The 18599-nt window shown below is 41.4% G+C and overlaps 1 protein-coding gene across 2 annotated transcripts in view; it reads right to left on the bottom strand.

Moving 5' to 3' along the window:
• The window catches only part of LOC124004279 (immunoglobulin superfamily member 21-like), a 328369-nt gene extending 321530 nt beyond the window's left edge, over positions 1 to 6839 (bottom strand). For both annotated transcript variants that reach the window (XM_046313063.1, XM_046313064.1), the window contains exon 1: positions 6350 to 6839. In XM_046313063.1, the coding sequence (XP_046169019.1) occupies positions 6350 to 6488 (139 nt within the window). In that variant the 5' untranslated portion in view covers positions 6489 to 6839. The remainder of the gene's footprint in view (positions 1 to 6349) is intronic.
• Between the last annotated feature and the right edge of the window lie 11760 nt (positions 6840 to 18599).

The raw sequence follows: 18599 nt of genomic DNA, 5'->3' as shown, positions 1-18599 counted from the left end.
AAGGGAGCTGCGCTGACCACACAATAGCGAAATAAAATGCAAATTAAAAAACACAGAGGGTAGGCTTTAGATTTGTTCATAATAATCTTATATAACTGCTGAAATAAAGCCTGGTGATTGGTTGATGGAGGAGCCACCACAGCCCACTTTCCTGCCAATATCTATTCATACTTCCTGTGAGTCAAGCCCAGCTGTCACTAGCAGACGAGGACAGTGAACAGGAAAGCCTCAAACCAACTCCAACACACAACTTTTTAACTCCCCACTAAATCTCCCCCCACTGATATGATCCACTGCATGTTGGACAGCCTGCCATGGAGCGAAGCAAGCCATCAAAGTAAACGTCCAAAATAACGACTTATACTGATCTAGAAAGGGACTAAACAGACTAAAAGCTGTTTAAAACTACAATATCAAATATTTCATTATCCAATCACGAGATGTGGGTTGATTAAAACTAAATCAGCACATTGGCCTAAAACAGAGCAGAAATTCAACTACAGTGCTTAACCACCACACAGTATTTGTGTCGTGGACTTGGAATAACATATGATGCTCAGTATCCCTATGCCCTCTGACCCTGGTGTGACTGAACAGCGATTATTACTATCCTTATCCCTGTAAAGGAGAGATGTTCCTATCAGATAACACCAGCAACACATCATGAGACCACATCCTTTTTCCTGATTCAATTCAAAACACATGACATTGTTCTCCCCACGTTGCCCTTTGAACCCATTTCCAGCTGTTTAGAGTTGAGATTTCAACTTCATTTCCTTTTCATATTGGTTTACCAAGACCATGTATACATGTAATAAGGATGTTATATTACAAAACAATATCTAATGAATCTATCAAATTCATAAATCTATCTAGTGGTATTTACAAACAATTTAGAGGAAATTGTATAAAGCATGAAAAAACGCATCACTCATGTAAAATGTATGCTGACAAATGTGTCCGCTGCATTGATATTGGGTTTCTCATTTCTTTTTTATTCTGTTTGCATTTAGACCCTGACCCTGTGGAGGAGAGGGCAATGTGGGGAAATAGGATTATGGCTAGCTACTGTAGTTCATTGTAGAAAGTCAAACTCTGCTCTATGACCTGAATAATTGACATGGAATACATTACAGCAGGTTATAAATCAATACAAAATATCCTTAGGCTTGTGTGTTATCCACAGACTCAAAACATGACAGGGACAGTAATTAAATACAAGTATTTGAGATTCAGCAATAAGAGACGACATTGTGCTGCCACAATGTGCACATCCATATAGATGAATAAAAACATCTCTCCATATGGGGGTACTTACAAAGAGTGCCCAGCTAGACATATAAACAACCACTAGGCATTCAGCTGCTCTGGCAGAGTTGACTCACAGAGAACAAAAGAGAGCAAAACGTTTAAATGAGAATACACATGCCCATAGTTAGACAATGCTGCCAAGAAACATTGAAGACAGAGCTGCATTGGAATGCAAAAGGAGTAGATTAGTAAATTTGTTTCTCATGAAGAAGACACTCTTATCCAGAGCAATTAAGGTTAAGTTCCTTGCTCAAGGGCACATCGGCAGATTTAACTTAGTCAGCTCAGAGATTCAAAACAGCAATCTTTAGGTTGCTGGCCCAACCTCTTCACCGCTGGACTACCTGCTGCACTAAATGAGAAACTATTGCTGTGTATCTATACCATGTCCATTTTTATGTGGGTAAAACAGAATGTGTTTTTAGTACATGTGTGGGAAAACGTCCAACCTGGACCCTCATATAATCATGGCCATCTAATAATGGAAAATCTCTCCCTCATCTCTCCACTGTGATAGCTGATGTGAGGTGAGTAGTATCTTAAAATGGCTGTCATGCATTACCCAAGTAGGTGCTATACATTGGTGCTGGATGTGGTGTTTCTCAGTGTACAGATTTTTTAGATCCCATTGAAAAATACTTTATAAATGTCTGTATTATTATCATTTATTTATATAGTTACACAATTGTGGCCAGACTCTGTCCTTGTCAACAATATTACTCTTTCAATGTCAGGTTATGACACACACACACACACAAAATAATACAAGAGAGACTAAAGGGCTGTTCTAATCTAAACTAATATGACACCTTCCCCTCGTTCTCTCACCCTCGAACAATAAGAGCTCCCTTGGGAAAGCGTCAATGGAGGGCTCACTGACTTGAGTGGAGTGGGAAGTGAAGAGTTGATGCTGCTTAGAATGCAGTGGGCCAATGTAGGTATATGCACTGCATTTTCAGAGGAGCATGGATCTAGCGGCAAGTAGCCCGACATTCCGAACTACGCTTTCGCTAGAAACAGAGTTGTCCCCTGATATTTTATAGCAGATATGAGTCTGGCTAATGAAATCGTGGTGAGGTTGCCCTGCCTGCAACTTCAAAATTAGTATCACCCTCAGCCCTTGAGGGAGTTGCTTCTTGGTCTAATGGTCATGACGTTGTTTTCTCCTGTGGCAGAATGGGGTTCCGATCCCACCCGTGACAATGGAGCCCAACTGTGGGACGGTCTTTCATGGGGTAGGAGGTCATAGGGGGTATATGTAGAGGACATGAGCCAGACTCATGTTGTCTTGATGAGGTAGACCTGCATGCGACTTCAAAATCAGTGTCATGCTTGGTTGAATAGGAAAGTGTCAAAGCTTTCACTCCCTCAATTGGTTAAAGGTGCAGCAGCATCATTGATGATTTGCATTCCCTTTCCTTAACCTTTTCGCTTCACTCCACCCACCAGAATCAATTTACTCTGCCCACATTTTTTCACTTCACCTCAATTCCCTTTCCTTCAAATGAAAACTAATGACTTACAGTATTTTGCCTCCATCCTTTGCATTCAGTGTCCAATTGATTAGACTGCTCAATCACTGTATTTCAAATTTCGTATGTGTTTCAAACCTTTTATGAATGGAATAGGACAGTCAAAAGGCAGCCTATAGATTGCATCTCGGTATTAAAGATGCACTATGCATAAATTGCTCCGCCATTTCCTGGTTGGTATAGTGTAGAGAATCATTGTACCATCTAAATTGCTGTGAAATATATATTTTCCATAACCCAAAATATTGTATTTTCAGCTGTTTGAAGCTGGTGTACAAAACCGAAGGGTAAAAGAGCAAAAACTAAATTTAAGAATGAAACATAGAAATAGCACACAAAGAACAGATCTACCAGATTTATCAATGAGAATCATAAATATACAGTACCAGTCAAAAGTTTGAACACACCTAGTCATTCCAGGGATTTTCTTTATTTGCACTATTTTCTATATTGTAGAATAATAGTGAAGACATCAAAACCATGAAATAGCACACATGGAGTCATGTAGTAACCAAAAAAGTGATTAACAAATCAAAATATATTATATATTTGAGATTCTTCAAAGTAGCCACCCTTTGCCTTGTTGGCAGTTTTGCACACTCTTGGCATTATCTCAACCAGTTTCATGAGGTAGTCACCTGGAATGCATTTAAATTAAAAGGAGTGCCTTGTTAAAAGTGAATTTGTGGAATTTCATTCTTCTTAATGTGTTTGAGCCAATCAGTTGTATAGTGACAAGGTATGGGTGGTATGCAGAGATATCCCTATTTGGTAAAATACCATATCATCGCAAGAACAGCTCAAATATGCAAAGAAAAATGACAGTCCATCATTACTTAAGAATGTCAGTCAATCCGGAAAATTTCAAGAACTTAAAGTTTCTACAAGTACAGTTGCAAAAACCATCAAGCGTTATGATGAAACTGGCTCTCACGGGGACCGCCACAGGAAAGGAAGACCCAAAGTTACCTCTGCTGCAGAGGGTAAGTTCATCGGAGTTAACTGCACCTCAGATTGCAGCCCAAATAAATGCTTCACAGAGTTCAAGTAACAGACACATTTCTCACCTTCATTGTCGAACTGCTGCAAAGAAACCACTACTAAAGGTCACCAATAAGAAGAAGAGACTTGCGTGGGCCAAGAAACACGAGCAATGGACATTAGAACGGTGGAAATCTGTACTTTGTTCTGATAAGTCCAAATGTTTTATTTTTGGTTCTAATTTTTGGTTTATTTTGGGGTTTTGATGGGGGTGCGTTGCTGGTGACACTCTCTGTGATTTATTTAGTATTCAAGGCACACTTAAGCAGCATGGCTACCACAGCATTCTACAGCGAAGTGCCATCCCATCTGGTTAGCGCTTAGCGGGACTATAATTTGTTTTTCAACAAGACAATGACCCAGCACACCTCCAGGCTGTGTAAGGGTGAGGAGAGTGATGGATTGCTGCATCAGATGACCTGGCCTCCACAATCACCCAACCTCAAACCCAAATGGAGATGGCTTGGGATGAGTTGGACCACAGAGTGAAGGAAAAGCAGCCAAAAAGTGCTCAGCATATGTGGGAACTCCTTCAAGAAAGCTGGAAAAGAATTCCAGGTGAAGCTGGTTGAGAGATTGCCAATAGTGTTCTGTGAAGAGGCAAATCTGGGATTTTGGCCTTCTTGGCAGAGTTGTCCAGTGTCTGTGTTCTTTTGCCCATCTTAATCTTTTATTTTCATTGGCCAGTCTGAGATATGGCTTTTTGGTTTTGCAACACGCATCCCGGAGTAGCCGCTTCGCTGTTGACGTTGAGACTGGTGTTTTGCAGGTACTATTTAATGAAGCTGCCAGTTGAGGACTTGTGAGGCATCTGTTTCTCAAACTAGACACTCTAATGTACTTGTCCTCTTGCTCAGTTGTGCACTGGGGCCTCCCACTCATTTTTCTATTCTGGTTAGGGCCAGTTTGCGCTGTTCTGTGAACGAAGTAGTACACAGTATTGTACGAGATCTTCAGTTTCTTGGCAATTTCTCACATGGAATAGCCTTCATTTCTCAGAAAAAGAATAGACTGACAAGTTTCAGAAGAAAGTTATTTGTTTCTGGCCATTTTGAGCCTGTAATCAAACCCACAAATGCTGACGCTCAAGATACTCAACTAGTCTAAAGAAGGCTAGTTTTCTTGCTTCTTTAATCAGAACAACAGTTTTCAGCTGTGCTAACATAATTGCCAAAGTGTTTTATAATGATCAATTAGCCTTTTAAAATTATAAACTTGGATTAGCTAACACAACGTGCCATTGGAACACAGGAGTGATGGTTGCTGATAATGGGCCTCTGTACGCCTATGTAGATATTCCATAAAAAATATACCATTTCCAGCTACAATAGTCATTTACAACATGAACGATGTCTACACTGTATTTCTGATCAATTTGATGTTATTTTAATGGAAAAAAAAGGATTTTCTTTCCAGATCAAGTCAATTTCTAAGTGACATCAAACGTTCGAATGGTAGTGTATATATAAATCACATTTCTATGTGAATTTTGTCAGGTGGCCTAAAAAGTTACATATTGCAGCTTTACGGAAGAATGTGTGCTTCAATGCTGTAGAATCTGGTCAGATCTTTGAGTGTCAGACAAATAACCGAATTAGGCTGTGCTGTAGCCTAGTTTGGCTAAATAAAATTTATTGATTTACATCTTAAATGTAAGCCTAATGCAAGACCCCAGGAGCCCATGGAATAGCCCTCCATTGTTTATAAAAAATATGCAGCAGTACACAATGCCTTGATCTTATGAGAAAGTTCCAGTAGTTCCATTTAAAGTTCCATTATAACTATTATATGTAGGAGATAAGTAAATTTATCAATTGTCTTCATTCACAGATAGAAGGCTACTGATATTTTGTTATTATTAGAAGTCTGGTCCTGGCTGTATTCATGGGCTGTGGAGAACACTTGAGCTAAGGCTGCATTCAATGTGAGTCGCCGAAGAGCCCGAAACATAACCGTAGTTGAATGCCATAACTCACAGGCAGCAAATCTGTTAGCGATCTGAAGTAGTAATGATAACAATCATAATAAAATAACAAGAAGAACATAATTACTTGATTTCACACTGTAAAGTTTATGGACCATTTGCAAGAAATACCATGATGTGTGATGCACACTTCCTCCATCTATGCTCTCATTTACCAAACCCTAGTACCCAACGATACCATATCTGAGGATACCAGCAGCCAAAACTGAAGCTGCGGAGGAATACCATTCTAGGGTCTTCAAGGAAACCATTCACTTTATCGGAATGGGGAAAAGTTTAGGCAATTCTATGTGCATACATTTTGAATGCTATGGTTCATAATATGAGCGACCAACATTTAAACAGTTTCAAATGTACATGGACTCAGCCATCTGCCTTCCACAGCGTCTCCGAAATTATGACCTCACGAATTCTTAAAATGTGAGAGGCTTTTTCTTATTCAACTCTCACATACTGTGTTTATGCATAAATGATGACTTACCAACGGCTAAATCCAGCAGATCTGCGAACAAGAGGAGACACAAAGAGAAGACAGTCATCTTTCCCTTATTTTGCAATAAATCCCAAACTCCATCTGCGTTTACATGCTCCCCATTTGTCGGCTGCGTAATCCCCACCATTCCAAAGGTGTGAGATCGAGAGGTGCCCACAAACTGTTCATGATGCAGTTCAAGTATAAATAGAAATATGATAAATTCGTTCCAAGAACACTTAAATTACAGCAAAGAGGACCAATAATCGTCAACTGAAACGGTTCCTCAACTGCGTAGAAAAATATTTTCCTGCTAGACAATCAACGTTAAGCAGTGCAGTCGATGATTAGAAAAAAATGATATAGGTTGGATGAAAATCTATGCTTCTCAGTCAATGCTCTTCTCTCTCACCCGCGCGCTCTATCCTCCCGCCCTCCAGCACACACGCAAGCACACAGTCACTCCTGATCACTCGCTCTTTATTTCACACAATTTTCCTTAATCCTACCCTGGCTCTAAACCCTTCCCCTCTAATTCTGTCCACTAAACCGATTTATTTCTGCAGGATTTTGTTTTTCTTTAGTGAAAAGGTTTTTAAAGATCATTATAACCTCCTGAATACTGCAACGCCTTATTCTACTGTACAATAACGCAATGAACCTGGATAGTTTCCGCATCTTTAGCTGGCACTATACTATAGCACCAAAACCATGAGCGTCATCACCATGAAAAACTATGAATTAATCCCGAAGTTCACCTTGCCCCTCTATTAAAAAAAGCATTAAACCCTTTGCCCCAATATTCACATTTTAGTAGCCTGCGCCAAACTCCTAATGCAAGTGTAGGATTATGTCAGTTTCTTTCCCCTCCTTTTATCATGAGTATGTCCCATGACCAGATACAAATGAGGTATGGATGTTATTGTGAATTTAGTATCCACACATACTTTATTTGTAAGGTCTGCATTTGTCCATTTAGCCAATTCTTGAAAATCATCCACAATAGATTGAATAAGGCACATGCATATGTTAGCCTCTATGCACTCACTGCAGGTGCTCACAAGATGACATCAAATCAGCAGAGTTAGTAGCGTTGCTACTGGAACAAATCAAGATGAAATTCTATATTCTCACTGTACACAAAGAGACACCTGAAGTTGCTTCAAGGTTCACATAATGCAAAATATTTGTAGGGTTTATCCTATCCTATGTTCCCTTCCACCCACAGACCAGGTTGTAATCCCCAATATTATTGAGTATAAAGTATGCACTCTGATTTTTAGATAAATAGCAGTAGCTTACAACAATGGATTTGGAGCAAATGGTGGCATATTTGATTCTCTTTGGTCAGTGGATTGTATAAAGATATTGGTATTTTGAATGACCTTGCCTATAAAACAAGGAGAGAGATTACATAAAAATAGAAAAATAGAAGGAAAAGGTTGTCATAAATGGCTAAAGACAGTCTTATTCCCTGGAGCATTTAATTGCACTGCTGTAGAGGAACTGGCCTCAGTGCAGAAGACTGCTGTCTGGGATAAGGTCTGCAGTACTAATGCACTATCACACATCTCTAGAGGGCAGTGTCAACAACAATTTATTGAGGCAACAGAGCTGAACGTCTTCCTGTCCATATGGCACCTGCCCCATGAACAAAGAGGGGTCTGCAGTCTCGAGGGGATACACATCTTCTACTGTTGTCATGTATGGTGTGGCCAGCACAGGTTTCATACCAACAGAAAATAAGTTAGGGGACACAAAGGGATGCCTTTGGTTCAATAAACCGTAAATGGTGTTTATTCCTTTATTTGTGGACTGAAGGACAGCAGGGGAGAATCAGACTGACACAGAGGCAGATAGGTAAATAGGGTTGAGTCTAAATCCTGTTTTATTTTGTCTCAGATACCGTCCACAGTATTCATTTGTGTCTATCTTTATCTACGTTACACTGGTCGGTAGACATTGTCTGTTTTCATTGACACGTGTACTAAAAATGCACTTCTACTGTATACTACATGCATGCAATAGCCTGTCATACCATCCTTTGCCACTCATCACATTTTTTTGCTTCAGGACAGAAAAAAAGGAAAATACAATGCAGTAAGGAAGATTTGTTTCCAGGGTCTGTTTAAGGTGATGGTGCAGAGCTTTTGTATAATTTCAACCAGTAGTTATGAAAGTAGCGCTCGTGAGCAAAAACGGGTCCGCATAAATGTTGCACAATTGTGTACAACGTCATCCATATTGTATGATATGTTACGTCCTGCAAATGTGTTTGTTGTGCAATTGGTATGTTACGAATTTGTAAGTGCTTAAGATCCCATTCAATCTCTTTAAGCAGTTACATCAAGGTTTCTGAACATCATGGCTCAGTTGGAAGAGCATGGTGCTTGCAACGCCAGGGCTTTGGGGGACCACTATGGGAAAAAAGTACTGTATGTATTCACGCACTACGGTAAGTTGCTCTGGATAAGAGTGTCTGGTAAATGTAATTATGATATTTTGCTGCTGGTTGGAACTCAATAATAGTTTAGCTTTTAGCACCAAAGAACACATTCTATGCTCAAAAGCAAGGGCATGTGTACAGTACAATATGGCTCTGTCCTGTCCTCCCTCTTATTCCTGAAACTCAGCGGTTTGAGGTTCTTATATGGTGCAAGTGCTCATTTTCAAAGAGATTACAGCACATATCTGTCTGAGGCAGAATTGCATGGATATTATGCATGGGAGTCGACTCAGAAGTCTTCCAGTGTGAAACACATTGAAATGTGCCCTTACCATCACCACCGATTAGGGCTGATTTCTGAAAATGGGACGAGAACAGGCTTGAGGGGTTGACCAGGTTAAAACCTGCTGTAGACATGCTGGAGCTGCAACATTTTATGTCATGCAGCCTGAATAGGTACAGACAATAAAACCTTGATGTCAGCTTAAGGTATTTCCTAGAGCTGCTAACTCACATGCTACCTCCCACGACCTGTAGAAAAATATTGTGCTATAGTCATGTATATTTGATTGAGCTGTGGCCTTTTGGCCAACTGAATTAGTTTGTAAGACCTCTAGGAATTTGAAATATTACAGGATGATCTAGATCTTTAAAAAGCATTCACAGGTACTGTAAGAATTACAGATGCACTTGAGCACCTGCTGTACTATAGTAACCTAATGTAATTTTCTTAATAACAATGTTAAAGTCCTGAATCACAGGATGTGTCACTGGATCAGCCTCCCACTCCTCCTGGTTGGGTTGGCCTACATGAGGACTCTCAAGATCACATGTATCTCGTTGTGATGTCAGGTGGGGTTGGAGAGGAAGGCAGAGGGGCTTTCTTAAGGCCAGATTCAATCAATCTTACTATAGCAATGTTTACTCAGTGCCTTTGTTTACACAACAGCTGTTTGCACACATACACTTCTCACTCTGACAACTGAAGGTCTCAACTGTATGTGAGAGGAGTCCATGTACTGTTTTTATAGTGTCTTAAACAAAATAACAAAACCAATGTATTTGTCTACGGGGAAAGCAAAAAAGCAAAACAATGACAATGTTGGTTTGATTGAACTGAGCCCTTAGTTAAGCTCACAGTGCCAGCTGAGCTCAGAGTGGATGTGATACAATATATACACTGAGTGTAAAAAACATTAGGAACACCTGCTCTTTCCATAACATACAGTAGACTGACAAGGTGAATCCTGGTGAATGCTATGATCCCTATTTCATCAGGACATTGATGTTGTGCAGTTAACATTATTAAATAGATGTCATAAATTATTAGACGTGATCCACTAGAAACATAGTATTTACACAACTTGTGTTGCTAAACTATATGTGTGCAACAGGCGTATAACTAACTGTAGGACACATCTTCTATATGTGCGCAATGCACTGCAAGATAATACTAGCAAGGCTCCAGCCAGAAATAAACCTGGATCACAAGATGGATTTTGACCAACCGACCAGCTTTCCTGAAGGTCACCTTTACATTAGTCTCACTGAGTGCCTCTTAACAGTGGCCCACTGTCCATTCAAATGGATTGAATTATCCTGAACTGTACAACAAAATAAAATGCACTGGGCACAGAAAACCCTTAAAGTTGAGAAATACCTAAGAAAAGTGAACTGAACATCCCCCTATTGGGGATTTATGTTTATTGCCTATTATTTCTCCCAAGGTCATGGCTCATATTTCTTCTTTCTTGTCGCAAGCAAAATTCTATGTCAAATTCTATGAATTTGTTGGATATTTCCTCTACTTCTGAGCACTCTATTTGATATTTGAAAAATACAACAAGAATTGTGTGTCCCTAGACAAACTTTGTGATGCACTCACATACTTGGAGTGTCACATGCTGAACAAGGACAATAAAGACAGAAGACAGGACCAGAAACCTGACAGAACAACAGTACAAATCTTTTCTCAGACAATATTCTTCCGAATATTATAAAATGTAGCTTCTGAAATGTAATGCTTGAGGGACACCAGCCAACAACATCTGGTGAAATTGGAGGGAGCACAATTGAAATAAATAATCGTAACGTTAAACATTCATGAACATACAAGTATCTTATATAATTTAAAAGCTTAAATTCTTTACATTTACATTTAAGTCCTTTAGCAGACGCTCTTATCCAGAGCGACTTACAAATTGGTGCATTCACCTTATGACATCCAGTGGAACAGCCACTTTACAATAGTGCAACTAAATCTTTTAAGGGGGGGGGGGGTAGAAGGATTACTTTATCCTATCCTAGGTATTCCTTAAAGAGGTGGGGTTTCAGGTGTCTCCGGAAGGTGGTGATTGACTCCGCTGTCCTGGCGTCGTGAGGGAGTTTGTTCCACCATTGGGGGGGCCAGAGCAGCGAACAGTTTTGACTGGGCTGAGCGGGAACTGTACTTCCTCAGTGGTAGGGAGGCGAGCAGGCCAGAGGGGGATGAACGCAGTGCCCTTGTTTGGGTGTAGGGCCTGATCAGAGCCTGGAGGTACTGAGGTGCCGTTCCCCTCACAGCTCCGTAGGCAAGCACCATGGTCTTGTAGCGGATGCGAGCTTCAACTGGAAGCCAGTGGAGAGAGCGGAGGAGCGGGGTGACGTGAGAGAACTTGGGAAGGTTGAACACCAGACGGGCTGCGGCGTTCTGGATGAGTTGTAGGGGTTTAATGGCACAGGCAGGGAGCCCAGCCAACAGCGAGTTGCAGTAATCCAGACGGGAGATGAAACACTGTTGTCCGATTTACAATAGGCTCTATGGCGAAAGCATGCCATGCGATTGTCTGAGGATGGCGCCCCACATCAACATATTTCTCAACCTGCAAAGGCTTCTTAAAATCTCAAAAAGCGATTAAATAAATTACTCACTTTTGAAGATCTTCCTCTGTTTTCAATACTTCTTTATATCCCGTTTAGTTGGCACCATCAATTTCAGTAATCCACTTGTTCTACATGCAGACAAAGGAGTCTAAAAAGCTACCTCTAAACTTTGTCCAAACAAGTCAAACGATGTTTCTATTTAATCCTCAGGTCCTCTAAATGTAATAAACTATAATATTTCATTCGGAAAGTAGTATCTTCAATAGGAAAGGAAAATTAGTAAGCGCGCGCGCCCTCTCCCTCGCGCGCAGAAAGACTGATATTGTTCCGGTGCTCTTCTCACTAAAACTCCAAATTCTTGCTTGTTTTTCAAAACACAAGACTGAAACCTTGAAAAAAGACTGTTGACATCTATTGGAGGCCATAGAAATTGCAATATGGGAGATGGATTTACATAGGAACAATAGTTTTACATTATAAGAGCCTGGGACCTCAAAATGAATATATTCTGGTTGGATTTTTGCCTGCCATATCAATTCTGTTATAGTCTCAGACATTATTTTAACAGTTTTAGAAATGTCAAAGTGTTCAAATGCTACCAATGATATGCATATCCTAACTTCTGGGCCTGAGTAACAGGCAGATTACTTTGGGCACCTCAGTCAGGCGGAAATTCAGGAAACTAGACCCTATCCCAGAGAGGATTTATGACTAAGGAAATGAGTGGGCTTCTAGAAATCCTGGACTGAAGTGCTGTTCCTCAGAGTGGTGCTGCATTGAGCTGTGATGTACATGAACTTGGATCTGTTCAGTAGCAATGCATTGCACGACACTGTCCATGGTGCTGAACTGTCCATGGTGCCTCTAATAGTGCCACAGACCCCTTAAAAAATGTTTTACTTAACTTCCTCAGTGTTGCTGTTTCAAGATGTTGAAGACTGTGAAACTTGCCAAGTACATACTATCCATGGGTTTTAGTCAGTGATCATGGGAAGAGGTTGTGGCTGATAATTCATCCAACCACGTTTTATGGCTACACATAGTTTGTGTGTGTCAGGAATTAAAACGCTGCTGAGTTTTTCATGCTCAACAGTTTCCCGCGTGTATCAAGAATGGTCCACCACCCAAAGGACATCCAGCTGTGGGAAGAATTGGAGTCACCATGGGCCAGCATTCCTGTGGAACGCTTTCAATACCTTATATTCCATGCCAGATGAATTTAGGCTGTTTTGAGGGCAAAGGGGGGTGCAGCTTAGAAAGGTGTTCCTAATGTTTTGTACACTCAGTGTAGACCCATAGAGTACATTAAGTTGTTCTTTCACTATGCTGAAAACAACAATTGAGACACAATGCAGTTGGTAAGCTCTTACAGGAGAAGATCCCCCACCCACTATGCACATTAAAAGGTAATGCCTTTTGTCAGCATTGGTTGCTTGCCTGCGTCACAGACCTACATTTTCTTTCATCTTCCTCTGCTTTCCATCATGGAATCTCTATCCATAACCCTGTCGCTGTCTCTGCCTGACTTTATCAGACTAAATGGGCTAAAGGGACCAGACCCACTCATCCCGCTACCCTCAGCATCTTATTGATAGTAATAACCACATGAATGTGTGTGCACTGGACTGCAGCACCATTAATCCAAACAAAGCATTCTGCAAATTCTGCATGCTTCTTTAATTTTCCAGTACTGACAAATTGAGATAATGGTAAGCCATACTTAATAGGCCTAAAGCTTATTTTCACGTTAAATGGGCACCCATACTGTGCAATGTTATTACAACCAAATAAAGGAAATATTTATGGAAATGGAAATGGGACAAAAAGTCACATTATACCGTGGTCATGTTAAGATCTGATTGTTTTTATTTACAAAATGTACTTTGCAGAGGATATTCTTTTATTGTAAAGGGGATGAATGAGGGGTGCTGTATGTAAGTGATGCGTTGAGGGATCACTTTTTCAAAAACAGTAGGCAGTCTCAGAACACTATACGAATCAACACAAATTCTAGTACACTGCAGGAGAGAAAGAGGGAAAAATACATATAGAGCTGTTCCAGATTTTAGCAAAATTGTGTTGTGTAAAATTGTCTACCTGAAAATATATGTTGACAAACGGCCATGTTGACAAACAAAGCATCATATTGACGGCCATGTTGACAAACAAAGCATCATATTGATGGCCATGTTGACAAACAAAGCATCATATTGATTGAATGAATGATACAGATTACTATAGCATGTCACATTTACTCATGGAAATACAGGAGGATCAGTGGGAAACTTTAACTTCTCAGATTACAGGTAACAAGACTGTCACACCCTGACTTAAGCGATCCTTTTTATTCTCTATTTTGGTTAGGTCAGGGTGTGACTAGGGTGGGTACTCTAGTTTTTGCATTTATATGTTTGCCTGGTATGGTTCCCAATCAGAGGCAGCTGTCTATCGTTGTCTCTGATTGGGGATCATATTTAGGCAGCCTTTTCCCACCTGTTTTGTGTGGGATCTTGTTTTTGTATTGTTGCTGTTGAGCCCTATAAGGCTGTTGGTTTTCTCTTTCTTGTTTTGTTGCTGGTTTTCATTAATACATATGATTAACCTACCACACGCTGCATCTTGGTCCGACCATTCTTACAACAATGAGCGTTACAAAGACACATGGCCATGGTCGTTTTGCATTCATAAATATACATTTCTCCCTGTATCTGCCGAACTGTATGAATGACACAGTAACAGTAATATCATGTTTTTCTAAATCATTGAAGATTATTTTTTTAGCATGTGAATCTTGGTGGGGCAAAAAAAATCTATGTGGGGTGTATGCCAGCAAAGTCACTAAACAACACAACACTAAACAATACATTAATTGTGGTGACAAACAGTGCCCACAAACTGTTAGGGCCTACATAAAGCTGCCCCACCAGCAGAGTCCCAACACCTGCTACACCTAGCTATCAGCTGAGCCTTGTCTGGCAGCGAAACAGTTCATTCAGCATCATTTACTGGCTTTAAAAAAAACATAGCTGATATGGCTGACTTGCTTAAACAAATGTGGTTTCTACTGACAATTGAGATGTACAAACTATGGCAAAAGGGGACGGCAAGCAGACAAGAGGCAATCTATAATTTTGATTAAGACATTAATGAACGAGCCAGGACAGACGTAGTCAATACGTTCAGCGCTTTTGAAATGTACAGCGACAGAATTCAGAACATGGGCCATTCTCAGTGTTTTCCCTGTACACCAAGTCAGAACCGTAGGATAAATAAAGGAGGCATATAACCAGATATTGAAAGCTCTTACAATATGCAATGATTACATTTCTCAAAAACAGGTTAAAGGCTACATGTGCACCATTGAGCCAAAACAGTAACATAGGCAAAATTAAGAGGTGAAGACAGAGGCACATGTGCTACTAAAAGCTTACTACACAACATACACTTAGTATTTATTTCTTAGCTACAGTATAAATATCTCCCTTGCATATTACATAATTTTTGCAGCAGCATATAAGACATTTTTGGACTCACCTTGTGATGTGCTCACTTGAACAGGAAGGTGGCGCAGCCGTTCTTCGTGGTGAAATTTTGTAATCAAAGAAAGAAAAAGGGGCTAGATTTTTGGGTGACCGTTCAAAAGGTATTTTCCCAGTCTGAGCTCATTTATTCCCGACATCCTAGTTGCAATGCTTGCAGTTGACCACTGCGACGGATTCCTTCAAACCACTCATTGTTGAATTTGAGATTTCCAACTTGTTGTGTAATATTTATGTCCAATGGCCAATGAGCACCGATATGTTTTATCTATAATTTCTCTTCATTATTTATCTTCATATGACAAGGATTAAAAAGGATTTGCAAGTAGATTGTCGAGTTGATTCATGATGATGACTGCTAGCTAAGATTTTGAAAGTAAGATGTTGACATGATCAGTCCAATCAAAGCTACTGTACATATAATGTGATTTGACGTCATTTTATCTGTGGTCAATGACCTTGAGCCTTTTTGGAAGGGCACTACTCATGTAATTCTATGGCAGGAGCCAAAGGGCTTGAATTTTCTATGTCCACCCTTACTACCCGGCCATGACGTAGTGTCCTCATGAGTGACAAAACACTGAGCCAATCATGGCGCAAATGCTTCTATTTTCTGCTGGCTAGCCCCACCACCACAGAAAGCACAGAGGTAGGCTGAAACACTTGCATTTTGGAGTTGCCTTCCTCATGCGGCTTTATTAACCCGATGATATATATTTTTTTAACATTGTTTGCAAACTGACATGTCCGACTCTAAGATGGCGTAGCAGTCGGACGTGTGTTTTGTCTTGTCCCGTCCTGTCTGGTGTAAATATAGTTTTCCTCGTTTTTTTTCTGTATATATTTCGTACATATTTTAATCTCACTTTCCAACTACAGGCTGAATATACTCTCCTGCAACCCGCATCACCCAATGTGGTACAGATCTGCTTTTTCTATACTTTAGAACCGGAACCCCCATCAGAAGCTAGCCAGCTAACTAGCTACTAGCTAGTACTCAGTTAGCCACTGCTAGCGGTCTTCAAAGTTAACTAGGACACCAGCGCGACATCAACCCAGAGCATATCAGACTGCTTTTTCTCTACCACATTTCCGGATTCCTACTGCAAGCTCTGAACCTTTACATCGGATCATCGCAACTAGCTAGCTGCAATCCGAGTGGCTACTCCTGGCTAACGTCTCTGTCCCAAAGCAAGCACCAGTTAGCCTTGAGCTAGCCTCGAGCTAAGCCCATCTCCCGACTAGCCGAAGAGTTCCAACAGCAAATTGTTGGGCTACAATACCTCTTTTGCCAATTGGCCTGGAGCCTTTACTGCCGACACGGAGCCCCGCCGATCCATCACGACTGGTCCACCGACATAATCGTCCGAGGTGGTTTCAACAGGCTTTTCCGTTGCGACATCGCCAAAGATCCATCTGCTGGCCAAGGCCCGCGAGCTTTCTGAATCGCTGTGTCTCCAGCTCACCTAGCGTACTAGAGCACCTGTAGCATACTCCTGGGCTACAATTACCCGGGCCCACGACCGGTCTGTCGATGTCACCGCATGAAGAGGAATAAACAGACTCACCCCATCGCGACGTCCCCCAAAGGTTAACTCTCTAGCCCTCGCTATCTCCCTGCTTGCTAATTCGGCCTGCTAACGGCTAGCTTGTCTAGCTCCGGTCCGCTAACTGCTACCTTGTCTAGCCCGGGCCTACGAACTGTTAGCTTGTTAGCACAGGCCTGCTAACCGTCTGAATCACCGCGTCCCAAACACTCTCTAGACCCATTTACTTTCTATCTCTTTTTGATTTTTAATTTGTTTATACCTTCCGGAAACCTGCCTCACCCAATGTGATACGGAATCGCTATTACTTTTTATTTTTTTTTTTATGACACACTCAAGAACCTCCAGACGCTAACCAGCTAACTAGCTACAAGCTATTTAGTCATTGTTAGTTTTTTTTTAAACCTGGACAACACTCGCCAGTCCAGCTTTCCCAATTCAACACCTGTGATTACTGTATGCCTCGCTGTATGTCTCTCTCAAATGTCAATATGCCTTGTATACTGTTGTTCAGGTTAGTTATCATTGTTTTAGTTCACAATGGAGCCCCTAGATCCACTCTTCATACCCCTGTTACCTCCTTTGTCCCACCTCCCAAACATTTTTTTTTTTTTTTACCTTTATTTAACCAGGGAGGACCATGGGACAATGGGTTAACTGTCTGTTCAGGGGCAGAAAGACAGATTTGTACCCTGTCAGGGGGTTTGAACTAACGCTGCCAACACCCCACATGCGGTGACCTCACCCATTACAACCAGCATGTCCAGAGATACAACCTCTCTCATCATCACCCAGTGCCTGGGCTTACCTCCGCTGTACCCGCACCCCACCCACCATCTGCGCATTATGCCCTGAATATATTCTACCATGCCCAGAAACCTGCTCCTCTTATCCTCTGCCCCCAACGCTCTAGGCGACCAGTTTTGATAGCCTTTAGCCGCACCCTCATACTACTCCTTCTCTGTTCCGCGGGTGATGTGGAGGTAAACCCAGGCCCTGCATGTCCCCAGGTACCCTCATTTGTTGACTTCTGTGATCGAAAAAGCCTTGGTTTTATGCATGTCAACATCAGAAGCCTCCTCCCTAAGTTTGTTTTACTCACTGCTTTAGCACACTCTGCTAACCCTGATGTCCTTGCCGTGTCTGAATCCTGGCTCAGGAAGGCCACCAAAAATTCAGAGATTTCCATACTCAACTATAACATCTTCCGTCAAGATAGAACTGCCAAAGGGGGTGGAGTTGCAGTCTACTGCAGAGATAGCCTGCAAAGTAATGTCATACTTTCCAGGTCCATACCCAAACAGTTTGAACTACTAATCTTGAAAATTACTCTCTCCAGAAATAAGTCTCTCACTGTTGCCGCCTGCTACCGACCACCCTCAGCTCCCAGCTGTGCCCTGGACACCATTTGTGAATTGATCGCCCCCCATCTAGCTTCAGAGTTTGTTCTGTTAGTTGACCTAAACTGGGATATGCTTAACACCCCGGCAGTCCTACAACCTAAGCTAGATGCCCTCAATCTCACTCAAATCATCAAGGAACCCACCAGGTACAACCCTAACTCTGTAAACAAGGGCACCCTCATAGACGTCATCCTGACCAACTGGCCCTCCAAATACACCTCCGCTGTCTTCAACCAGGATCTCAGCGATCACTGCCTCATTGCCTGTATCCGCCACGGAGCAGCAGTCAAACGACCACCCCTCATCACTGTCAAACGCTCCCTAAAACACTTCTGTGAGCAGGCCTTTCTAATCGACCTGGCCCGGGTATCCTGGAAGGACATTGACCTCATCCCGTCAGTTGAGGATGCCTGGTCATTCTTTAAAAGTAACTTCCTCACCATTTTAGATAAGCATGCTCCG

This window comes from Oncorhynchus gorbuscha, linkage group LG18, assembly GCF_021184085.1.
Source record: "Oncorhynchus gorbuscha isolate QuinsamMale2020 ecotype Even-year linkage group LG18, OgorEven_v1.0, whole genome shotgun sequence".
Lineage (NCBI taxonomy): Eukaryota > Metazoa > Chordata > Actinopteri > Salmoniformes > Salmonidae > Oncorhynchus > Oncorhynchus gorbuscha.
Note: the sequence above shows the minus strand (reverse complement) of the source record. Positions and strands in the feature narration are given on the sequence as shown.